The 25,569-nt window shown below is 50.9% G+C and overlaps 1 protein-coding gene across 1 annotated transcript; it reads left to right on the top strand.

Moving 5' to 3' along the window:
* Positions 1-354: 354 nt before the first annotated feature.
* On the top strand, positions 355-24,717 carry LOC311198481 (olfactory receptor 14A16-like; the record flags this gene model as incomplete). Its single annotated transcript, XM_084272438.1, has 4 exons — positions 355-397; positions 14,154-14,950; positions 16,044-16,107; positions 24,581-24,717. 4 exons carry the CDS (start codon positions 355-357, stop codon positions 24,715-24,717), a joined length of 1,041 nt encoding a protein of 346 aa, XP_084128564.1.
* Between the last annotated feature and the right edge of the window lie 852 nt (positions 24,718-25,569).

Below are 25,569 nucleotides of genomic sequence, written 5' to 3'. Positions count from 1 at the left end.
CTGCTATGGCCAAGCAGCGTGTGAAGGGGGTCAGCTTTCAGAGGAGATTCTCTCCCAGAACAGTTTGAATCAGATACATAGGAAGGTCACTTAACAACACACTGACCTCCTGACAGAACAGTTCATTAGACTTCTGAAAGATGGGATGTTTTCCAACTCTCTGAGGCTCAAAGCAGACACCAGAGAGCTGAGTGGCACCTGAATGACCAAAGAGCAAGTGGAGGTGGAAACCTTTGAGCAAAGTGTATACATTCAGCTAGTGTAGGGAAAAGTTGTTCTTATGCATGGAGATTACATCAGGAGAGGTGGAAACACCTGAGTGATGAGGGAAATGAAAGAGACAGGCTAGTGGTAATGACGATACAGGGGAAGGTCAATATTTCTTCTGCTGCCATGGGTACAGTTCCTGGAAATTCCCGTTCTGTCATGGTGGGAAAACGTTGCCATTCCAGATAAGTAGCCAAGTGATAGAACACTTCTGATATGTAATATTCAGAAGATGTAATAAAAGGCTTGTGGGTCAAGATAAAGACAGGGAGAGATCATGCGGGAATTACTCTTAGGGGCAAAACAGATTCAACAAAACTTAAACTGTAAAATCTAATTGATTAGCCAAGCAAAAGAGAGTGGATATAAGAGAAATAAAACCAGATTTTAAAAGACCTACCCCCACCTCTCCCTTTTTTCCCAGTGTCGACTTCACTCTCTAATTCTCTCCCCCCTTGCCTTGAGCAACACAGGGACCAGGGAATTGCTCTCTGGGACCGAGGAAACTTCTGGCAGCTTCTTGCAGAAACCACCCCTGCACCCAAACCAGCCACCAAGCCCTTGCCTCACAAACCCAGAACAGGATGTATCTCTGCACTGGGTCTGTATGAGATGGGTTTAATTCTCCCCTCGGGAGCCCTCTGAGGGCTGTGTATTGGTAGCTGGAGAGGTGCTGGGGACACACCACTGTGTGGCTATGACTGCGCAGTGCTGGCACACATCAAGGCTGTCTCTCCAACACCTCCCCTCCCCTCAGCGGTAGGCTGGGGGTGAGTGAGATCCTGGCAGGAGACACAGTGAGGAGAGCTGAGCTATTCCGTACCACTGATGACTCCAGACTCTTCAGTATCTTTGTTGGGGACATGGACAGGGGGATAGTGTGCACCCTCATAGGTTTGCCCATGCACTGAGCAGTGCGGTGAGGTTGACACAGGAGGGCAGGGATACCATCATGAGGGACCTAGACAGGCTGAAGAGATGGCCCCATGTGAACGGAAGTTCAACAAGGCCAAGAGCAAGGTCCTGCTTGTGGGTTCACAGAATCACAGAATCACAGAATCTTAGGGGTTGGAAGGGACCTCAAGAGATCATCGGGTCCAACCCCCCTGCCAAAGCAGGCTCCCTATCTCACATTACACAGATAGGCATCCAGACGAGACTTGAGTATCTCCAGAGAAGGAGACTCAACCACCTCCCTGGGCAGCCTATTCCACTGCTCCGTCACCCTTACTGTGAAAAAGTTCTTCTGCATGTTGGTGCGGAACTTCCTATGCTCCAGCTTACGGCCATTGCCCCTAGTCCTGTCCCCACAGACCACTGAAAACGGGCTGGCCAATTCCCCCAAGTCTAAGATATTTATAAACACTAATTAGGTCGCCCCTAAGCCTTCTTTTCTCCAGGCTGAACAGACCCAGCTTACTCAGCCTTTCCTCATACGGGAGATGTTCCAGGCCCCTAATCATCTTAGTTGCCCTTCTCTGGACTCTCTCCAGAAGGTCCCTGTCTTTTTTATACCAGGGAGCCCAGAACTGGACACAGTACTCCAGGTGGGGCCTGACCAACGCAGAGTAGAGGGGGAGGATCACTTCCTTCGACCTGCTGGACACACTCTTCCTGATGCATCCCAGGATCCCATTGGCTCTCTTAGCCACCAGTGCACACTGCTGGCTCATAGCCAACCTGTCATCAACCAGGACCCCCAGGTCCTTCTCCACAGAGCTCCTTTCCAGCAGGTCATCCCCCAGCCTGTAGTGATACAAACGGTTATTCCTCCCCAGGTGCAAGACTTTACACTTGCTCTTGTTGAACTTCATTAGATTTCTCTCAGCCCAGCTCTCCAGCCTGTCCAGGACTCTCTGGATGGCAGCGCAGTGTCCTGCGTGTCAGCCACTCCTCCCAGCTTTGTATCATTGGGTACTTGCTGAGGGTGGATGCTATACCCTCATCAAGATCGTCAATGAAGATATTAAACAGGACTGGACCCAACACGGAGCCCTGGGGAACACCGCTAGTCACAGGCCTCCAGTCAGATTCTACTCCACTGATCACGACCCTCTGAGCCCAGTCTGACAGCCAGTTCTCATCCCACCTCACCGTCCACTCATCTATCCCTTGTTCCCTCAGCTTCTCTATCAGGATGTCGTGGGAGACAGTATCGAAAGCTTTGCTAAAGTCAAGGTAGATGACATCCACTGCTCTCCCTCCATCCACCCAGTTGGTGATGACATCATAGAAGGCTATGAGATTGGTCAAGCACGATCTCCCGTTGGTGAATCCATGCTGACTACTCCTCATGACCTTCTTCTCTTCCAGTTGTTTGGAGATGGCATCCAAAACAAGCTGTTCCATCACCATTCCAGGGACTGAGGTGAGGCTGACTGGCCTATAGTTACTGGGATCCTCCTTGCCTTTTTTAAAGACTGGAGTGACATTGGCTATCCTCCAGTCTTCAGGCACTTCTCCTGTAGTCCAGGACCTATGGAAGATGATAGAGAGTGGCTCCGCAATCACCTCCGCCAGCTCTCTCAGCACACGTGGGTGTATCCCATCTGGGCCCATGGACTTGTGTGCATCCAATCCTTTGAGTCGCTCCTGGACCACCCCTACCTCAACTAGAGGTGAGCCATTCGTTCCCCAACCACTCCTACTTTTGTCTCGTATCTGTGGGTCCCGAGAAGCCTTCGGAGTAAAGACCGAGGCAAAGGCGGCATTCAGTATCTCCACCTTCTCATCATCTCCCGTTACCAAGACACCCGCCTCATTCAACAAGGGACCTACATTATCCCTGGTCATCCTTTTACTATTCACATACCTGAAAAAACTCTTTTTATTATCCTTTATGTCCCTTGCCAGCTTCATTTCTAAGCAGGCCTTAGCCCTCCTAGTTGCATCCCTGCAGGCCCTGGCAACGTCCTTACATTCATCCCATGATCTCAGACCCTGTTTCCACAGTTTATAGGTCTTCTGCTTCCCTTTGAGTTTACTCAAAAGCTCCCTGCTTATCCACGCAGGTCTTCTGCCTCTCCTTCCCGATTTCTTACTCAAAGGGATGCACCTATTCTGTGCTTGGAAGAAGCGCTGTTTGAATGTTAGCCAGCTCTCACAGGCTCCCATTCCTTCAAACAGAGCAGCCCACGGGATAGCCCCTATTTGATTTCGGAGGAGATCAAAGTTAGCTCTTCCAAAATTCAGGGTAGTTATCCTACTTTTTGGCTTGCCTCTTCCACTCAGGATCTTGAACTCGATCATTTCATGGTCGCTTTGTCCTAAGCTGCCCCCGACCTTCACTTCCCTAACGAGCCCATCCTTGTTAGTAAAAACAAGGTCACGCACCCGCCCTCTCCTCGTAGGTTCCTGCACCATCTGTATCAGGAAGTTGTCTTCCATATACCGCAGAAATTGCCTGGACTGCATACGACTGGCCGTATTGCTTGCCCAGCAAATATCTGGGTAATTGAAATCCCCCATAATGACCAGCACCTGCGATCTTGAGGCTACTTCCAATTGCTTATAAAATGCACTGTCAACCCACTCCTCTTGCTCAGGGGGCCTGTAGTACACACCCACGACTACGTCACACGTACTGGCCTGCCTTTTAATTCTTACCCACAAGCTCTCGACAAGTGGTTCATCCCTACCCAGGTGGAGGTCAATACATTCTAGGTGCTCTCTAGCATAAAGAGCAACTCCTCCACCTCGTCTCCCTAGCCTATCTTTCCTAAAAAGCATGTAGCCATCCATGGTAGCGTGCCAGTCATCCAGGCTCTCCCATCACGTCTCAGTGATTGCAATGAGATCGTGGCCCTGTGACTGCACAAAGATCTCCAATTCTTCTTGTTTGTTCCCCATGCTACGTGCGTTTGTATAAAGGCATTTTAGTGGGGCAGCAGATGCAGATATCCCCAATAGCTCACAGCGAGTTTTTCGATAGGGAATGGGCAAAAGTGGCTCCACTGAGGAGTTCACAGGGTAATCCACAGAGTTATCCCTCCTCTCATGTGGAGCAACATCCCCAAGTCTGCCATTGTGTTGTTGGCATTTATCTATTTCCACCATCAACTCGTACTGTGACTCCCAAAGCACCTGCCTTACCCCAGCGGCCTTTGTAATATCCCCTTCCCCCTTCCTAACTAGTTTAAAGCCCTATCAATGAGCCCTGCCATCTCCTGAGTTAGGATCCGCTTTCCTCTATGGGACAGGCGAGCCCCATTAGCAGTACTCATGTCCAGAGCAGAGTACACCATCCCCTGGTCAAAAACCCCAAACTTCTTGTGCAGGCACCAGCCTTTCAACCACTGATTCAATTCATGTGTTCTCCTGACCCACTCTGAACCCCACCTCCCACAAGTGGGGATAGAAGAAAATATTATTTGGGCACCCGTCCCCCCAACAAAGCGCCCTAGGTCACGAAATTCACTCTTGATAGTGCACAGGCTACACTTTGTGATTGCATCCCTGCCTGCTTGAACTATCAACAGTGGGTAATAATCAGAGTGACTCACCAGCCCTGGGAGCCTTCTGGTAATATCCCTGACTCTGGCTCCAGGAAGGCAGCACACCTCCCTACGTGTAGGGTCTGGTCTACATATGGGGCCCTCCGTCCCACTGAGGAGGGAATCCCCAACCACAACTACCCTTCTTTCTTCTTGCTTTGCTGAGGCAGTCACAAGGCGTGCAGATACTCGCCTCGCTCTGGGCTTTCGCTTCCTCTGAGGTAGAGGGACTGTATTCATCTCCTCACATACCTCCTCTTCAACTTCCAGGGCTCCAAACCTGTTGCATATGGGGACCTGGGGGAGCGGGGTAGGTAGGCGGGGGGAGTGCCTACGGCAGCGAGTAGGGACTGCCTTCCAGACCTCCACAGGGTTTGGGTCACTCCCATTTACCTGGCTAGGGCTGGGCAGGGGGACCGCCTTCAGTAGTGTGGAATCTTCCTGGCACTCTTCCCTCTTGGATGCCAGGGAGCTACACCACCAGTCAATCTCCATCTCGCATTCCCGAATGGCTTTCAGCCTTTCGAGCTCTTCCCGCTCCCTTTCCTGGGTGGCTTTCAGCCTCGCGAGCTCATCCTCTAGATTAGCAACTAAGCAGAGGAGGGCATCCACCTGCTCACACCTCACACAGGTGAGGCCCTTGTCTCTTTCCCCTGGCAGCAGGAGACTCAGACATTCCCTGCAGCCAGTGACCTGGACCGAGGCGTCCCTAGGCACATCCCCCATTGGGGTTGCCCCAGATTTGTAGGGGGAAGGTCTCCGCCTGGTGGACACCATGGTCCAAATGTATGGACACACAAGAAACAGGGAACCCTTGGCTCAACCTGTGTACTCTGAGCTGGTGTGCTCAATTTCCCCTCTGAGCTAGGAGGGGAGGCTCACCCTGCCTGCTTGCCCTGCCTGCGCGAACTGGCGCGCAAACTGACGCGCCACGCCCTTCTGACGCGCCACGCCCTGTTTGCCCGTCCTGTTCGCAGCGCTCCTGGTCGCTGGCGCTCCCAGAGAACCCTCTTGTATGGAGTCGGATTGCCGCTGCCGCGCTAAGCTCTGCCCCCGATGAGTCACGCCGACGTGCAGTTTCAGCGAGAGGCAATGGCTGCCGCCGGGTGCGTCGCGGGGTCTCTCCTTTTCTTCTTTCGCTCTTTTATTTGACCTCGAGGATCAATGCTCGGGGGTTGCCGCTTTCAGAAGGCTCCAACGCCGAGTCTCCCTCGCCTGAGCTCTCTACCTCAGCAACGTCACTCTCCCCTGGCCTCACAATCCCTCTATGACACAATCACCTGGCCTCACAATCCGTCTATGAAACGGACCCATTCCCCTTTTATCACATTCCCCTTGCCTTCCAGTCCATCTGTCACGCAGCCCCCAGCCTTGCAGTCCCCTTGCCTCTCAATGACAGAATCACAAATGTCAAAAAGATCTGTGAAGATCATCAAGTCCAACCATTCCCATCCTAATCTAAACCAGATCCCTAAGTACCTCATCTACCTTTTTTTTGAACACTTCCAGGGAAGGTGACTCAACCACATCCTTGGGCAGCCTGTTCCAGGCCCCAACATCTCTTTCAGTAAAATTTTCTCTACAACCTCCCTTCAGGTATTTGTAGGTGGTAATAAGGTCTCCCCTCAGCCTCCTCTTCTCCAGGCTAAAAAACCCCAGCTCCCTCAGCTGTTCCTCATTGGATTTCCTCTCCACTACCTTCTCCAGCCTCATTGCCCTTCTCTGGACTCACTCCAGGACCTCAATGTCCTTCTTATGGTGCCCAGAACTGGACCCAGCACTCGAGGTGTGGCCTCACCTATGCCCACTACAGGGGCAAAATTATTTCCCTTGGCCTACTGGCCACACTATTTCTGATACAAGCCAAGATGCCATTGGCCTTCCTGGCCACCTGGGCACACTGCTGACTCATGTTCAGCCTGCAGTCACCCAACACCCCCAGGTCCTTCTCTGCCTGACAGCTCTCCAGCCAGTCTCCCCCAGCCTGTAGCACTGCAGGGGGTTGTTCTAACCTCATCCCAGTGGTCACAGCCCATCAGTTCAGTCTGTTCAGATCCCTCTGAAGAGCCTCCCTACCTTCGGTTTGACAGGATCTACCTTTTGTAACCCCATGTTGACTGGGCCTGATCCCCTGGCCATCACATGTGCTGCATGACAGCTCCCAAGATGGCCCGTCTCCATGATCTTCCCCAGGACTGAGGTCAGGCTGACAGGCCTGTAGTTCCCTGGATCCTCCTTCCAACCCTTCTTGTCTGTGGGTGTCACATCTGCCAGCCTCCAGTCGAGTGGAACTTCCCCAGTCTGCCAGGATTGCTGGGAGATGATGGAAAGGGGTTTGGCAAGCACATCTGCCAGCTCTCTCAGTACCCTCAGGTGAATCCCATCTGGCCCCATTGACTTGTGTGTATCTAACTGGCCAAGTAGGTCACTCATCATTTCCTCCTGAACCATGGGAACTTTGTTATTCTTCTCCTCCCTGTCAGTCAGTTCCTGAGGATGAGCACTCAGGGAATATCCATCCTTACTATTAAAGACTGAGGTAAAGAAGGAATGAAGGACCTCAGCCTTGTCCTCATCCCTTGTCACTAATGTTCCCTCTGCATCCAATAAGTGCTGGAGATTCTCCTTGACCCTCCATTTACTGTTAAAATACCTAGAGAAGGACTTTTTATTCTCTTTTACAGAACTGGCCAGTCTGTGTTCCAGTTCAGCTTTAGCCCTTCTGACTTTCTCCCTACATGATCTCTCTACATTCCTGTAGTCGGCCCAAGACACCTGCCCCTTCTTCCAAAGCTCGTATTTTTCCCTCTTTTCCTGAAGATCTTCCTGGATCTCTCTACTCAGCCAAGCTGGCTTCCTTCCTCGCTGACTCCTCTTCGGACAGGCTGGGACAGCCTGTTCTTGTGCTACCTTCTTGAGGAGCAACCAACCCTCCCAGACTCCTCTGCCCTCCAGGGCTGCCTCCCATGGAATCTTATCAAGCAGCTTTCTGAACAGCCCAAAGTCAGCCCTAAGGAAGTCCAAGGTGCTTGTTCTGGTGTCTCCCTTTCGTACTTCTCCCAGTACTAAGAATTCTATCAGCTCATGATCACTGTGCCCCAGGCATCCTCCAACCTTCACATCCCCCTCTAGCCCTTCTCTGTTTACAAACAAGTCCAGCAGGGCACCTTCCCAGAAGAGAAAAATGCCAAGGGCAGGGGCATTAGGAGGGGGTTCCCCAGAACAGGAAAGCCCTGAGCCCCCCAAGGTAAGAGGGGCCACCTGTGGGCTCCACGGGGAGGTTTCAGGCAGGGTAGGCCTTCCAGTCCCAGCTCGTTTGGTTTGGGAGCTACGGTTGGATGTTTGGCACGTTGCCAAGGGACAGCCAGACTGGCCCAAGGGCAGAGGCATTAGGAGGGGTTTCCCCAGAACAGGAAAGCACTGAGCCCCGAGGTCAGAGGGGCCGCCTCCAGGCTCTGCAGGGAGGTTTCAAGCTGGGTATGTCTTTAAACCTTGGCTCCTTTGGTTTGGGAAATACCTCTATGCATTTGGCATGTTGCCAATGGATGGCCGAACTGGCACAGGAGAGAAAATTCTCAAGGGCAGGGACATTAGGAGGGGGATCCCTGGAACAGGAGATCCCTGATCCCCAGGGTCAGAGGGGCTGCCTCCGAGTTCTGCAGGGATGTTTCGGGCCGGGTATGTCTCTCATCCCCGGGTCTTTTGCTTTAGGAGCTACATCAGGCACTGTGCACGTTGCCAATGGACGGCCGCTCTGGCTGAGAAGAGAAAAATCCCGAGGGCAGAGGGAACAGAAGGGGGTTCTGGTAAGAGGGAATGATCTGATCCCCGGGGTCAGAGGGGCTGCTTGCAGGCTGTACGAGGAGGTTTCAGGCCGGGTGTGTCTTTCATCCCTGGCTTCTTTGGTTTGGGAACTATGGCTGGCCATTTGGCACGTTGCCAATGGATGGCAGCTCTGTCCCAGAGGGGAAAAATCCCAAGGGCAGAGGTGTTAGGAGAGGGTTTCCCAGAACAGGAGAGCCCTGGAGTCAGAGGGGCTGCCTGTGGGCTCCGTGGGGAGGTTTCAGGCCGGGTGTGTCTTTGAGCCCCGGCTCCTTTGGTTTGGGAGCTATGGCTGGGCGATTGGCACATTGCCAATGGATGGTCACTCCTACCCAGACAGGAAAGATCCTGAGGGCAGGGGCGTTAGGAGGGTTGGTTCCTCGGAACAGGAAAGCCTCCAGCCCCGGTATCGGTGGGGCTGCCTGCGGGCTCCACAGTGAAGTTTTGCTGCTGAGATGGGTTTTGGAAGCAGCAGTTACAGTTTCCTGCCAGCCTAAACTATAAACAACGAGCAATTCTAGGCCAAAGTCACGGCCTGAGAGATGGTCACAGAGCCTCTGAGAATCACATAGAGGAGAAAACAACCCGGCAGCAGCTGCATTTTGCCACCGGAGAAGGGAGCGAGAAGATGTAACAAACTGTGCAGACACTGAGGCCGGAACAGGACGGGGGAGGATGTGGCCCAGGTGCCGCAGAGCAAGATGCCCCTGCAGCCTGTGGAGAAACCCATGGAAAAGGCCCAGACCCCACCTGCAGCCCAGGAGGGGCTCCATGCTGGATAGAGCAGGTGGAGACATAGACAAGATGCTGTGACCCTAAATTGGAACAAGCCCCTGCCAGCACTTGCAGCCAAGAGGAGAAACAGAGACACAGAGATGAGTGAGAGAGAGATTTGCACCGGAACAGGTTTGCTGGGGGAGGCTGGTGACCCCACAGAGGACTGGGACTGAGAGACATTGTGATTTATGACTGCCCACCATAGGAGTGACCCACACCAGGGCAGCTGGTGAATAGATAAAGCCCTGGGGAAAGGATTTATGTTGGAGAAGTTCATGGAGGACAATCTCCTGTGGGTGAGACCCCGCGGTGCAGCAGTGGGAGGGTGTGGAATAAATGCCACCCCCACCCCCGAGCCGAGAGGGAAACCAACTTGCAAGGGACTGACCAAAGCCCCATCTCCCAGTCCCTGCCCCCCTGTGCTGCCACCGGGGGGAAGAAGGGTGTGAAATCATGACTGGAGTGAAGTCTGCTAAGAAGGTAGTGGGGAGGGAGGTTAGAGGTGTTTTAAGATCTGGAAAAGGAAAACAGCTCATGAAGAAGTAACCGAGAAGCCCATTTTCCCCAGTGCCTGCCCCCCTGTACTGCGAGCAGGGGGAAGAAGGGAGCAAGATCATGGCTAAAGGGAAGTCTGCTTAGAATGGAGGGGTGGGGGGAAGGAGCTACCGAGAACCTCATTTTCCCCAGTCCCTGCCACCCCTGTACTGCGAACAGGGGGGAAGAAGGGAGCAAAATCCTGACTAAAGTCTGCTAAGAAGGGAAAGGTGGGGGGAAAGTGTTTTAAGATCTGGTTACGTTTGTTTTAAGATCTGGTCACGCTCCCAAATCTGTTTTTATTCTTCACTGTTCTTTGTAGTTGTAGTGTAGTGTAATAAAGTAGAGTAGTTTCTCTCTTCTTCACTTTGTGTTGAGTCTGTTTTGCCCACGTCGATGACAGAGTGATCTCTCCCTGTCCTTATTTTGACTCCTGAGCATCTTAATAAATATTTTCTCCCCTATCCATCTAAGAAGGGGAGTAATAGACTGACCTTGGTGGGCGTCTGGCCTCCAGCCAGGGCTAAACCACAACAACATTAATAACAGAAGGAGGGCCAGGGACCATCTCTCATCTGTATTGAATGGGGGGGAACCATTGTGGTGGAGGATAAAGAAAAAAGGCTGATGTACTTAATCCCTTCTTTGCTTCAGTCTTCAGTAGTACAACCAGTTGTCTCCTGATACACAGATAGATCCCTGATTGGAAAGATGGGGATGGGAAGGAGACCGAAGCTCCCATAATCTCAGGGTAATTCCTAAGTGACCTGCTCAGCTGCTTAGATCTGCACAAGTCAAAGGTTCCAGATGGGATACACCTGAGGGTACTGAGGGAGCTGCCAGAAGTGTTTGCCAAGAATCTTTCCCTTATTTACCAGCTTTCAAGGATGACCAGGGTGGTTCCACCTGACTGGAAGCTGGTACATGTGACACCCATCTACAAGAATGGCCAGAAGAATGTCACGGGGAACTACAGGCCTGTCAACCTGACCTCGGTGCTGGGGAAGGTGATGGAACAAATCATCCTGAGTGCCATCATGCAACACATGCAGGACACTCAGGCAATCGGGCCCACTCAGCATGGGTTTAGCAAAGGCAGATGGTGCTTGAAGAAGCTGATCTTCTTCTATGACAAGGTGACCTGCTCAGTGGATGAGGGGAAGGCTGTGGATGTGGTCTGCATAGTTAAGCCTTCATCAATGTCTCCACAGCATCCTCCTGGAGAAATCTGAGCACCTTACCAGGGAGACATAATGCCAAGAGAGCACAGCTTTTTGTTACAGAATGTCAGCATCACACAAGACCGGGAGATCCTGGGTTAGGAATGGGATAAATGTGAAGAGATTCCCTTGAAGCCCCTGGGGAAGGCCATGATCAGTAAGGTTGTTCCCCCACCGCCCATTCTGAATGATGTGGAACACTGATTCTACCTGCAGCCTGTAGACATCCCCATGCTCGAGCATGTGGAGACACCTGAAGGAGGCTGTGACCTCATAGAAAGCCTGTGCTGGAGCAGGTTTGCTGGCAGGGCTGTGGAGGACCCAGGCTGGAGCAGTCTGTTGCTGAAGGAGGGCAGCCCATTAAAGTGACCCACCCTGGAGCAGTTGGTGCTGATCTGAAGCCATGTGGGAAGGACTCACGTTGGAGGGGTTCATGGAGGACTGTCTCCTGTGGGTGGGACGCAATGCTGGAGCAAGGGGAGACTGTGAGGAGTCCTCCCCTGAGGAGGAAGGAGCATCAGAGACAATCTGTGATGAACTGACCTCAATGCCCATTCCCATTCCCCAACCACATGCTGCTCAGTTGGAGGAAGGAGTGGAGAGTGAAGTGGACCCTGACAAAAACAGGGAGGGATGTGGGGCTGTGTTTTAAAGTTTGGTTCTTTTCCTTTTTCCTCAGTGCTCTACTCTCTTTGGACTGGGTAATAAATTAGATGGGAGTGATAGAGCAGCTTTAGTCAGCACCTGGGTCAACCCACCACACATTCAACAAGAGGTTGAAGAGGAAGAATAAGTACATGGGGGTGTGGGGTCAATGCTCATAGGCTACAGTAATGATCATGAAACTCTTGACCAGAGGAGCAGCCAGGTAGATGCCAGGAAGAGCAAGAGCTGCAACTCCTGTGTGTCTGCAAAGGGCAGGAGGAGGAACTGGCTGATGGAGCTGCTATTGGACATTTGCTTCCTCTGGCTATGGGAAAGTGTTGCAGAAGTAAAAGACAGAAGTCAGGAGAGATTTATATACAAGGAAAATTCAAATGCTTCATTTGTGTCACAAACTCCTAGGTATGGATGAGGAGCTGAAGCCTCTTCCATGGGCCAGCGCTGTGTTCCCTTCCAGCACCAGGTGTGCAAAGCAAGGATGAGGGGTCTGGAACGACTGGCCTGACTCCCTTCTTTTCACAGGGGACAAGAGTTGCCTCCCTGTCCCTGCCTGGGGCTCCTGTATCATGGGAAGACAAGAAAAGGGGATTGTCCTGCCCAGCTCTGGTTTGATCAGCAGAAAGGACTCTGCTGGACCCAAGGATTTCTCCCCAGCCAAGGGAGGGAACGTCAGAGAGGACTTCAGTATTTTTCCAAGTTAGTTCGTTGGAGCTCCAGGGACACCTTGCAGGAGCCTGTGGGGAATGCAGTGTGTGATGTATTCACCTGCTCCTCTGCTGGGAGCTGGGCTGGGCTTCTGGGACAGTGGGAGCTCATGAAACATTACAGCGCTGCAGAGAGACAGCTCTGGCCAGGAGCAGCTCCTCTGCCAAGCACACAGGGCTGGGGACACTGCCTGGAGGCACCGAGGGGAGACCTGTGAGGCTGAGAGAGCTGACGGATGCTGAGAGCTCACTGGAGGAGAAATCTCCACAGCACTCTGCCTGGTATGTCTGTGGGTGCAGGGCAATGCAGGTTCTGTTCCTGGAGGCATCTCCTAAAGCTGGGACATGGGGCAGTGTGTGGGGTCTGTCAGGGGGACAGGTTCTCTACAGGACAAGGAAGTGCTGCCGGTCAGGGATGCCTTTCTGCCCCATCAGCTCTCTTTTCCTGGGCAGGGTTGCAGAGGTGTGAAGCAGTGTTTGCACCCAGGGGTGCCCAGGGCTGTCCTAGTGAGCAGGGTCTGCACTCAGCCTGGCTCATGGGTTTTCCACAGTGATAGAGACAGCACCTGTGGGTTTGAGGAGTGACCCAGGGAAAGGCAGCGTAAGGTCCTCCTGCTGTAAGAAAGTGCTGAATGGGTCAGCTTTGCTCCCAGCTCCAGCTGATTTCTGAGAAATACCAAAGGGACTTGGAAGAGTAACATCAAGGAAACATTTTCCTGATGCTTGCCTGATTATTCTGTCTTTACTTAGACTTCTCCTCTCCTGTGGGCTGTGCTGACTGTGGTAGATGAGAACTTATTACTCCACTCAAGAATGTGAAATGAAAACACAATTCTCATTGAGATGGAGCTTTTCCTGAGCCCTGCACTGGGGCAGTGCCCTGATGCCAGGAGGGGTCTGCAGAGCTGAGCACAGGGCAGGTTGGATGAGTTCTGTAAGCACAGGGCACGAGGTGAAATGGGCAGAGAGAAGCAGCTGCAGGGACAGCTCCAGGCAGCAAAGACATTGTGAGGGAGGGAGAAGGAGCTGCTTCCAGAAATGCCACCCAGCACAGACTATGACCCCAGGATTGTGTGGCTTACTAATGAATCTTTGGATTGGCTTCCCTAGAGAAGAGAAACCCCTGATTGTATTTCAGTCTGTCCTTGTTGTTCCAGCTTTGTCTGAATAACTGGGGCAGAGGGTAGCTGAGACCAGGGCTGATGGACAGAGCAGCTCTCCCCACTCTGCACTCAGGGGAAGGTTCCACTGCCACTGCAGCAGCAATGTCAGGGAGTTCTGACAGAAGAAACACTCCTCAGGTACAGTCAGGAGACAACCAAAGCTCCAAAGCTCTGCTCTGCCCTTGGGTGAAACTGGAGTGACAGTGCTGAAAAGCTCTTTCCTATCCACAGGGGATTTCATGCCATCCTTCTATTTACTGACTGCTGCAAGACAGGACTGAGTTCTCGAGAGCCACAGTTGACCCTTCTCCCAGCAGTGGCATGCTCTAGCCAGCACAAAACAGACCTGCCAAAAGGGACCTGCAAAACTCTTCCAAAATACAGTTTTTCCTCAGAGAAGAGTTCCCTAAATTCTCACTGCCTTTTCCTATTTGGACCGATCTACATGCCAGCAAAAACATATGTCCAACAGCAGCTCCATCAGCCGGTTCCTCCTCCTGGCCTTTGCAGACACACGGGACCTGCAGCTCCTGCACTTCTGGCTCTTCCTGGGCATCTACCTGGCTGCAATCCTGGGCAATGGCCTCATCATCATCACCATAGCCTGTGACCACCATCTCCACACCCCCATGTACTTCTTCCTCCTCAACCTCTCTGTAACTGACATTGGCTGCATCTCCACCACTGTTCCCAAATCCATGGCAAATTCCTTTCAGAACACCAGGGCCATTTCCTACACAGGATGTGTGGCTCAACTCTTTTTCTTTATATTTTTTATCTCAACAGAGTTCTGTCTTCTCACTGTCATGGCCTATGACCGGTACGTTGCCATCTGCCACCCCCTGCACTATGGGACCCTCCTGGGCAACAGAGCTTGTGTCCACATGGCAGCAGCTGCCTGGGCCAGTGGGTTTCTCAATGCTGTGATGCACACAGTCCGTACATTTTCACTGCCCCTCTGCCATGGCAATGCTGTTGACCAGTTCTTCTGTGAAATCCCCCAGATCCTCAAGCTCTCCTGCTCAGATGCCTACCTCAGGGAAATTGGCTTCCTTGTGTTCAGTGCCTGTTTAGCTTTTGGTTGTTTTATGTTCATTGTGGTGTCCTATGTGCAGATCTTCAGGGCTGTGCTGAGGATCCCCTCGCAGCAGGGACAGCACAAAGCCTTTTCCACCTGCCTCCCTCACCTGGCCGTGGTCTCCCTGTTTGTCAGTACTGGTGTGTTTGCCAACCTGAAGCCATCCTCCATCTCCTCCCTATTTTGGGACCTGGCTTTGGCCTTTCTTTACTCGGTGGTTCCACCAGCAGTGAATCCTCTTATCTACAGCATGAGGAACCAGGAGCTCAAGGATGCCATGTGGAGACTGATGACTGGATGTTTCTAAGCAGCAACAAAGAGTTCATCTTCTGCATATTGCTGGCCTTTGAACTCCCATTAGGACCCATCTGTATTTTGTAGGGTTTTTTTAGTGGTTGTTGTTTTGTTTCCTTCTAGTTGTTCTAAGCTATTATAGCATTGTCTATTTTTATCCCATTCATAAAGCAGTATCTCCAATTCTTTTGTGACCCACGGACTGCATAATGACAATCTGTGCTCTCTTTGCATCATGTCTGCCTGCAAATGGCTAAAATTTTTCCTTCCTTTTTAAATTTTATTTGTTATATAAAATATTACAAGCACATTTTCATCAGTTTAATCACTTGTGATGTGGTTTAGCCCTGTCTGGATGGCAAAGACTCTCCAAAGGTGGCCTAATATTCCCCTTTTCAGTTGGACAGGAGAGAAAATATATGTTGAGAGGCTCAGGAGTAGAGATAAGGATGGGGAGAGATCATTCTGCAATCAGCATCATGGGCAAAACTGACCCAACACAGCATAAAGGAAAATACCTCTCTAATTGATGACACTGCCCTGCACACCCAGTGCAACCAGAGTCAGGTAATAAGCAGTGCGTCTAGACTTTGAATCACCTCCCCCCACCCCTCCCTTCTTAGCAGACTTCACCCTTGCAATGATTTTGTTCCTTTCTTAGCCCTCATTGCGTCACAGGGAAAGGCTGGGATGGGGGAAATGGGGGTTTTGGTCAGTTCCTCACAAGATGGTTTCCTTCTTGGCTGGGGTTGGGGGGTGCAGGGCATTCCAAACACCCTTCCCCTGCTGCATCGTGGGATCCCACCCATGGGAGACAGTCCTCCACAAACTTCTTCAACATGAGTCCTTTCCCATGGGGCTTTAGCTCTTCAGCAGCTGCTCCGCCAAGGATCACTGCTATGGGTGCAGTCATCAGTCACAATGTCTCTCAGTCCCAGTCCTCCACGGGGCCACCAGCCTCCCCCCAGCAAACCTGTTCGGGCACAAATCTGTCCCTTGCTCATCTCTGTGTCTCTGTCTCTCCCCAGGGGCTGCCAGTGCTGGCAGGTTCTTGCTACAACGTGGGTCACACTGTGTGTCTCCCCTGGTCCAGTGAGGGGCCTCTCCAGGGGCTGCAGGTGGGGTCTGGGCCTTTTCCATGGGCTTTGGGGGGACACCCACTCCACTATGGGTTTCTCCACAGGCTGCAGGGGCATCTTTCTCTTTGGCATCTGGGGTGCCTCCTTCCCTCCTCCCTTCCCTGGCCTTGGTGTCTGCACAGCTCCTTACATCCTCTCACTCCGTCTTTCTGATGACTCAGAAATGCCAAGCACTGATCCCCACTCTTGCGAAGGGAGATCCTAATTCTTACCTGTGTCTCAGGGCTCTTCTTTGGGATGTGGGGAGTGTGACGCCAAAAGAAGGACAGGGGTATGACACATGGTGGCCTCACCTAGGGTGGGTTGAAGGATGCAAGGATGCTACATGGCTGGGAGGACAACGTGTCTTCTCTGAGGCCTTTGTGGCCTGGCCATCAGCCTTTTACAAGGATAAAGACATCATTTCTATCAGGACCTTTCAATCAGCTCATCCAAACTTCCTCCAAGTAACTTTTAGCACCACAGCACTACCCCCAGGATGACATTTCTTTATTTTCACATCCATTCTGACCTTCAAAGTGGCACTTTTGGTGGACTGGCTTTTTAATGTTTTTTCCACACACAGAGGACATGCAGTAGCACAAAGAGGGCTTTCCTCAGCCTCCCCCTCCTCAGGCTAAAGAAGACTGGGTCTCTCAGCCTAAGCCTATCTTGGCAGACCTTTTCACCCAACTGACAGTTCCTCTCCATTCCTCCAGACTGGGGAGCCCCACACTGGGACTGACTGCTCCAGAGGTGACCACACTGTTGCAGAGTCCAGATGGACAAGAAGGGCCCTGGTCTGCCACACTTCTTCCAGTGCAGCCCAATGTGCTCATGGCCAGATTCCTGTTCAGCACCTTTGACTGCTATGGCAGCCCCTGGAATTCCAAAATTCTTCTCCTTGTGGCTGGTTCTCCACCCATCATGCCTGAGCCTGTCTTGATATCTGGGTGTTGTGCTGGAACCTTTTGTCATGGTTTCACCCCAGCCGAGAGCCGAGCACCACACAGCTAGTCTCTCTCTAAGAGAGTGTTGGGGTGTGGGGGGAAGTTTTAGGGCAGTGGAAAAGGGAGGGAAAAGGAAACCAAAAAACCTCAAACCCCAAACCAATTTACTGGGAAAGTACAGAGAGAAACAACAACAATAGGGCTGTTTAGCAAAATATACAAAGCAGTTTCTCACTGAACCCCAGCTCAGAGCTGCCCCAAAGCTGGACCATCCCCAAAAACCGTGCATTCTGAGCCACACAGTCCTCCCCCTACCAGCCCCCCTTTATGCTGAGCTTTATGTAATTGGCATGGAATACCGTTGTGATTTTGTCCCAGCTGAGAGCTGAGCACTACACAGCTGCTTGTTTTTAAGAGGAGGGGGTGAGGGAGAGGGCAGGATTGAGAGAGTGGGAGAGGGAGGGATAAAAAAATCCCCAAGGAACCTCACAGGTTGGCATAAGGAGAAAGATAGATAAAACAATAACAGGAATTTATAGCAAAATATATGAAACTGGTGATATACGATGCAGTTTCTCACGGAACCTCACAGTTCAGGCCATACAGCTAAGAGACATCCCAAAATAGGACCAAACCCAAAAATGTGCATCCTGGAGCTGCCTGCTTCTCCCCCCATCAGCCCCTCTTTTATACTGAGCATGATGCATATGGCATGGAATACCCCCTTTGGCCAGGTCAGGTCACCTGTCCTGGCTGCGTCCCCTCCTTTCTCATTAGTAGGGAGATATGAACAATTGAAAAATCCTTGGTTGCTGGAGAACAACTAGAAACATCAGGGTGCTATCAGCACTGCTCTCATCCTAATTCCCCCAAAGGGGAAAGGGCCTAAAGAGATTCCTAGACTGACACCTCCCTAGGTTACCCACTAGGAGCATGAACAACCTTAAGGCTCAGCACATTCCTAGCCAAGGGAACGGCCCTAATAGTGCCTGACATCACTGAATGGCTCTACTACCTTTGAAACTGCTAAACTGCGTTAATAGCTCCAAAACAAATGCAGCAAGGGATGACAGAAGTTTCTGGCCTGAAACCTCCCCATGTAGACTGCAAACAGGACCACTAACCTTGGGGCTCAGGGATTTCCTTGCCAATGGATCGATCCTAACAGTGCTTGACTTCATTTTCAGGCTCCACCAGCATCTGCCTTCGAATATGCTTCAATAGCACCAAAACAAAAGGTGTGAGGGCTGAAAGATGTTCTGGCACGAAACCTCCTCAGGGATCGGACAAGAAGCACCAGTAACCTTGGGGCTCAGGGCGTTCCTTGCCCAGGGAATGGGCCTAACATTGCCTGATGTCATTTTCAGGCTCTGCCAGCATCCATCTAGGAAACTGCTAAATGTCCAGCAATAGGTCCCCAAAAAATGTGGGCGGGTCAAAAGATATTCCTGGCCTTAAAACTCCCCAGGTATCCCACAAAACACCTAAAAATGAAACACATACTAAATACAAGCAAACCAGTCACCCTAGGGTAGGCATCTGAGCATGCAAGGCTGAGGATCTGAGGGATTTCAAAGAAGAACTGGTCAAGAGCATTGCCCTTGCAGAGGCGTAGGGAACATGTATTGCCTGTGTGCAGCACAGCATGGAGAAAACCGCTGCAGGTCCTGTGTGTCTGCACGTGTGTCTGTGAGGTGTTGTCTGCCTCTTTGCAAGAAGACATATGCAAGGAGAACACCCCAGGCAGCTGCTGCTGTGTGGACACAAGCTCTGCTGCCCAGGAGGGTTCTGTAGTGCAGGGGATGGCAGATGGTAACATACCGGTCGTAGGCCATGACAGTCAGAAGACAGTACTCCCTTGTCATAAAAAATACAAAGAAAAAGAGTTCAGCCATACATCCTGTGTGGGAAATGGCCCTGATGTCCCATAAGGAATTGGCCATGGATTTGGGAACAGTGGTGGAGGTGTAGCCAAGTTCAGTAAGAGAGAGGTTGAGGAGGAAGAAGTACATGGGGGTGTGGAGGTGGTGGTCACAGGCTATGGTGATGATGATGAGGCCATTGCCCAGGAGGGCAGCTAGGTAGATGCCCAGGAAGAGCCAGAAGTGCAGGAGCTGCAGCTCCCGTGTGTCTGCAAAGGGCAGGAGGAGGAACTGGCTGATGGAGCTGCTGTTGGACATCTGCTGCCATCAAGTATGAAGACTTGTAGAAGGAGTAAAAGGCATTGAGAAGTTAGGGATCTCTTCTTTGAGGAAAATCTCATTCCAATTCACATTGACTCTCTGTATTCAGAAAAAATTTTGGCAGGTCCTTTTTTGGAGGTCTGCTATGTGCTGCCAGTGAGCAGGGTCAGCTGTGGGCTCTTGAGAACTCCGTACTGCCTTGCAGCAGTAACTAATCCAGTCTTGCAGGGCAGAGTTCCAAAGCCCTCCTGTAGCTTCCTCATACCCAAGAACGATCTCAGCTCTCTGCTCCCAGACAGGGACACACAGGGCTCCGTGCAGCTTCCCACACACAGGTGTTGAGCGACATTGCCACGGCTTCACCACTGAGATTTCCTCTGCGTGGGGCTCCTCTCTGGGGCACAAGAGTCCTTAGGAGAGTGAAGCCATTTTGGGAGGCAGCCTGCAGTCCAGCAGGAGCCCCCGTGCAGTCCTCAGTCCTACAGATGGGGGTCCTGATGTGGGGGTCAGCTCAGTACCAGCCCCACCAATGGACTTTCCCAGAGCCCCAGGGAATGATCAGCCAAGGGCAGGAGGGGAAACAGGGAGAAATGCTCCTGCAAAGGCTTGTAGGACAGGGACAGAAAGACAGGCACTCAGGGGTTTCTCCTCGCTGGTGGTCGGGCTGCCAAGGAGAGGACTCAGCCTGAAACCCTGGAACTCTTTCTGCAGAGTCTGTGCTGGGTGTCAGAAAACAGGGGGTCACTGTGGGAGACTTTCTCCACTGTGTGGGATGTAGTTTTCATTACATATTCTTGAGGAGAGAAATAAGTTCTCATCTACCCCAGTCAGCACAGACCACAAGAAAGAAGTTACAGATCTGCTCTGCCAGAAAATGCTTCCTTGATGTTATTGCCTAAAATCTCTTTGGTATTTCTTAAGGATCAACTGGAGGTGGGAGCAAAGCTGACTCGTGCAGCACTTCCTTGTCCTATAGAGAACCTGTCCTCCTGACAGACCTCACAGACTGTCCCATGTCCCAGCTTTAGGAGATCCCTCCAGGAACAGAACCTGCATTGCCCTGCACCTACAGACACACCAGAGAGAGAGTTGTGGAGATTTCTCCTGCAGTGTGCTCTCAGCAGCCATCAGCTCTCTCAGCCTCACAGGTCTCCCCTCAGTGCCTACAGACAGTGTCCCCAGCCCTGTGTGCTTGGCAGAGGAGCTGCTCGTGGGCAGAGCTGTCTCTCTGCAGCGCTGTAGTGTTTCATGAGCTCCCACTGTCCCAGGAGCCCAGCCCAGCTCACAAGAGCAGCCGAAGTTGTCACATACTCCATTCCCTCTTGGCTTCTTCAAGGTGTCCCTGGAGCTCCAGGGAACCTACCTGGAATGACACTGAAGTCCTCACTGAAGTTCACCCTTTGGGTGTGGAGAAATCCTTGTGTCCAGCAGTGTCCTTTCTCCTGATCAAACCAGAGCTGGGCAGGAGAATCACCCTTCCATGTCTCACATGGGACAGGACCCTCAGGCAGGGTCAGGGAGGCGATTCTTTCCCCCTGCGAAGGGTAAGGAGTATGACAAGTGACTTGAGGCACCTCGTCCTTGCTTTGCCGCCTTGGGGCTGGAAGGGGATGCACCTCTGCCCTGTGGCTTCCTCAAACCCACTGGAGCTGGGATTCCGCTTGCCCCAGTTCTAGCGAGCACGAAATAGGCACCTTCTGCCTGGGGTCTGCGTGTCCCAGCTCCCATGGGAACTACTGGGGGTGGAAACAAGCTGCCAAGATCCCCTTCTCCATGAGAGTGGATTTCATCTGATGGAAACTCTGTGTCACCCTCATTTGCCCGTTCCCAAATCTGAAGACTGAGAATGACAGGTTGACCCAGGTGCTCACAAAAGCTGCTGTCTCACTTCCCCTCTTCAGCTGCATAGGGGAGAGAAGATGCAACAAAGGATCAAGATAAGGACAGGGAGGGATCATTCAATGGTTCCTCTAATGACTTACTCTCAATAAACCCATCTAATTCATAACCCAATTCAAAGAGAGTAGAGCAATGAGAATAAAAATTCCTCCCTGCTTTTCCCAGGGTCCACTTCACTCTCCCATTCTCTCCTTCCCCTGACTGAGCGGCATGGGGGGACAGGGAATGGAGGTTGGGGTCAATTCACCACACATTTTCTTGGCTGCTCCTTCCTCATCAGGGGGAGGATTCCTCACAGCCCCTCCTCACAGGCTTGGAGGACCTTGTCCCCCTACTTCACTGACATTGTTGTCTGCAAAGTTCCTTACACTTTCTTATTCCTTTCTCTGGCAGCAAACAGCATCAGCCCTGAAAATATTTCCTTGCCTGAAACCTTCAATGGAAGTCCACTAGCCAACCCAGTAACCTTGAGGCACACAGTTTTCATAGCCAAGAGAACGGTCCTATCAGTGCCTGACATCATTTTGTGGTTCTACCAGTGTCCACCTTTGAAAATGCCAAACATCCATCACTAGCTCCCACAGAAATGGTGCGAGGGTGGAATAATGTTCCTGTCCTGAAATCTTCCCAGGTAGCCAACTAACCTTGAGGCTCAGAGCATAACATGGGCATAACATCGCCTGATGCCATTTTCCAGCTCTACCCATGTCAATCTTGAAAACTGCTAAAGGTCCATCAATAACTCCAGAACAACAGGTTCATTCATTAAAAGACACTAGAAGCCTCACTAAGCTTGGGGTTCAAGGCTTTCAAACCCAAGTCAGCTGTCCTAACAGTGCCTGACGTTATTTTCAGCCTCTACCAGCATCCACCTTCAAAAATTCTAAATCTCCATCAAAAGCTCAAAAAATGGAACAAGCGATGAAAGATGTTCCAAAGTAACCTTTGGGGTCAGAGCTTTCCCAGCTACAGAATGACCCTCACATTATTTTCCGTCTCTACCAGCGCCCACCTGTGAAACTGCTAAAGGCACAGTAGTAGCTCCAAAACAAAAATATGCAAGGGCAGAAAGATGTTCCTGTCCTGAAACCTCCACGGGTGGCCAACATACAGATCCTGGGGGCTCAAAGCAATCCTAGCCACGGGAACGGACCTCACATTGCCTGATGGCATCTTCAGGCTCTACCAGCCTTCACCTTACAAAATGCTAAACATCCAGCAGTAGCTCCCCAAAAATATTTGAAGGGCTGAAACATCTTCCATGCCTCAAACCTGCCCAGGTAGCCAAGTGGCAGCCCCAGTAACCCTGCGGATCAGGGCTTTCAATGTGAAGGGAAATGTCCTAACTGTGCCTGAAATAATTTTCTGTCTCTACCAGCATCCAAATTCAAAACTGCTAAAAGTCCAGTGACAGATCCCTGGCAAAAGATGTTCCTGGCCTGAAATCTCCCCTGGTAGCCTAATAACCAGCAGCAACCTTGAAACTCAGGGCATTTCCTAGGCATGGGAATGGTCCTAACATTGCCTGACATCATTTTCACTTCTACATTAGAACGTGCTAAACATCCATCAATAGATCAGAAAAAAAGGTGAGAGGGCTCCTGGCTCAGGACTTTCCTTACCAAGGGAACCACTCTAAATTTGCCTTATGCCATTTTAGGGCTCTACCAGTGTCCACCTTCAAACACACTGAACATCCAGAAATACGTCCCAAAGAAAAAGTGCAAGGGATGAAAAATGGATCTGGGCTAAAACCTCCTCAGGCAGCCCACAACAGCACCAGTAACCTTGGGGCTCAGGGCTTTCCTTGTTAAGGGTATGGCCCAAACAGTGCCTGACATAATTTTCTGGCTCTATCAGCCTCAATCTTCAAACCTGATAATCCTCCAGCAATAGCTCCCAATAAATGGAAGGAGGGAGGAAAAATGTTCCTGGCCTGAAACCTCCCCAGGAAGACTACAAGCAGCCTTAGTAACCATGGGATCAATGATTTCCTAGAAAAGAAAATGGTCCTGACACTGCTTGACATCATTTTCTGGCTCTACCACCTTCGTCCTTCCAACATGTTAAATGTACAGCAGTAGCCCCAAACATAACGTGTGAGGACCTAACAATCTTCTTTGCCTGAAAACTGCCCAGGTAGCCCACTAGAAGCCCCAGTAACCTTCACCTCAGGACTTTCATAGACAACAGAATGATCCAAAAAGTTCCTGACATTTTTTCTGGATGTACCAGCATCCACTTTCAAGAGGGCAAAACATCCAGCTATAGCTCCCAAACAAAATGTTCATGAAGAGAAGGATGTTCCTGGATTGAAACCTGCCTCGGTAGCTCACTAGCAGCCCCAGTAACCTTGGGGATCAAAGCTTTCCTTAGAAAGGGAACGATCCTAACAATGCCTTATGTCACTTTTGGACTCTACCAGCATACACTTTGAAACTGCTAAACGAACAGCAATAGATCCTTAACAAAAGCTTTGAGGGATGAAAGGTGCTCCTGGACTGAAACCTCTCCAGGCAGCGCACTAGCAGCCTCATTAAAATTGAGGCTCAGGGCATTCCCAGCCCAGGGAATGGTACTAACAGGGCCTTATGTCATCTTAGGGCTCTACCAGCATCCTCGTTCAAAATTCTAAATGTACAGTAATAGCACTAAAACATAAGGTGTGAGGGCTGAAAGATGTTCCTGACCTGAATCCTCTCCAAGTACTGCAAGGAGCACCTGTAACCTTGGAGCTCAAGGCATTCCTAGCCACAGGAGTGGTCCTAATGGTGCCTGATGTCATTTTCAGCCTCTACCTTCATCCTCCTTCAAACATGCTGCACGTCCAGCAACAGAGTGCCAGGTTCTTTAACATTAACTACTGTCATTTTGTTAGAGGCACCACAAATTGGAGAGCCATGGGCAAGCACATGTGGACTGTTAAAAAGATGGAGCTTCCCTTCAAACAGACCTTGACAAACTCTGGGATTTGATGATATCCACCCCCCTGGGCAGCAGAGCTTGTGTCCACATGGCAGCAGATACCTGGGCCAGGGGGTTTCCTCAGTGCTGTGCTGCACACAGACAGTACATTTTCACTCCCCCTCTGCCAAGGAAATACCCTGGGTCAGTTCTTCTGTGAAATCCCCCAGATCCTCAAGATCTCTTGCTCAGATGCCTACGTTGTGGAAGTTGGGCTTAATATCTGTTTTTTTCTTTGCATGTTTTGTGTTCATTGTGGTGTCCTATGTGCAGATCTTCAGGGCTGTGCTGAGGATCCCCTCGCAGCAGGGATGGCACAAAGCCTTTTCCACCTGCCTCCCTCACCTGGCCATTGTCTCCCTGCTTGTCAGCACTGGGACATTTACTTATTTGAAACCTTCTTCCATCTCCTCCCCATTGCTGGACCTGATAGTGACTGTTCTGTACTCAGTGGTGCCTCCAGCAGTGAACCCCCTCATCTACAGCATGAGGATCCAGGAGATCAAAGATGCACTGAAGAAGTTCAAGAAACTGTGGAGCTCTTGCTTTGAGTTTCAGGGAGTTAAAAATTTCCCCATCTTCCAGTAGTCTGTCTCAGTGCCTCTTTAGCCAATTCTGTGTTGTGTTTATATGTGCCCTTTCCTCTCTCTCTTTCATAAAGAGTCCTTGCATGGATGGTCACTGTGGAAGGCCCAGCTCAGCAAGTACTGCTTGCACTTAGCACATCCAGTTTCAGTCTGTGGTTTATGGTTTCCTGAACTGAATCCTATTTGACTTTTGATTCTTGGTAATGAGAGAAATCTCTGTATCTGTGAGCAGGCAGCTCTCTGAGGAAAGCAGGTGGGAGTTGGTGCAAAGGACCACTTGCATCTAGCTGTGCAATTCAGTGAAGTCTGATGTCAGGAAAAGTGATGCCCATCCCAGATGGCCAGTGAGAGGGATGGTGTTGTTGGGGTGGTGAGGAGAAAGGTTTCTAATATTCTGTTGGACTTGAAGGAGACTGCTTTTCCTACCTCCTTAGATGATCATGTGGATCAATATGAACGGGAGAATGCTGCTATTGCCTCTTCACTGTAAAAGAAACATTTTTAAATAGCCTTTAAATAGCAAAAATCCTCTTCCATTAAATGTACACTGAAATATCCCTTGTTATATTAGGATTAGCTTAACAAGTCCTAGAGTAATGAGGAAAATTACTAGGACAAGACAAAGAACTTTTGGGCTCTCTGCATTTTGATGAGCCTCATGGTGGAGTTGATGCTCTGCAGTGCTGAAAGATTTCATTAGCTGCTCAAGAAGGCAAAGTCAGAAGCAAACACTGAAGTTTCTTGGAGTATTGATTTATCCCACTGAGGGCTGTTACCAACAAAGTTTCCCCAGGGACTTGTGTTTTGGAAAACATGAGTTGAAACTTAGCCCTAGCAACGTAAACATTAATAG

Source organism: Gallinula chloropus (assembly GCF_964237585.1).
Source record: "Gallinula chloropus genome assembly, chromosome: 18".
Classification (NCBI taxonomy): domain Eukaryota; kingdom Metazoa; phylum Chordata; class Aves; order Gruiformes; family Rallidae; genus Gallinula; species Gallinula chloropus.
This window is presented reverse-complemented; position numbering and strand designations above follow the sequence as displayed.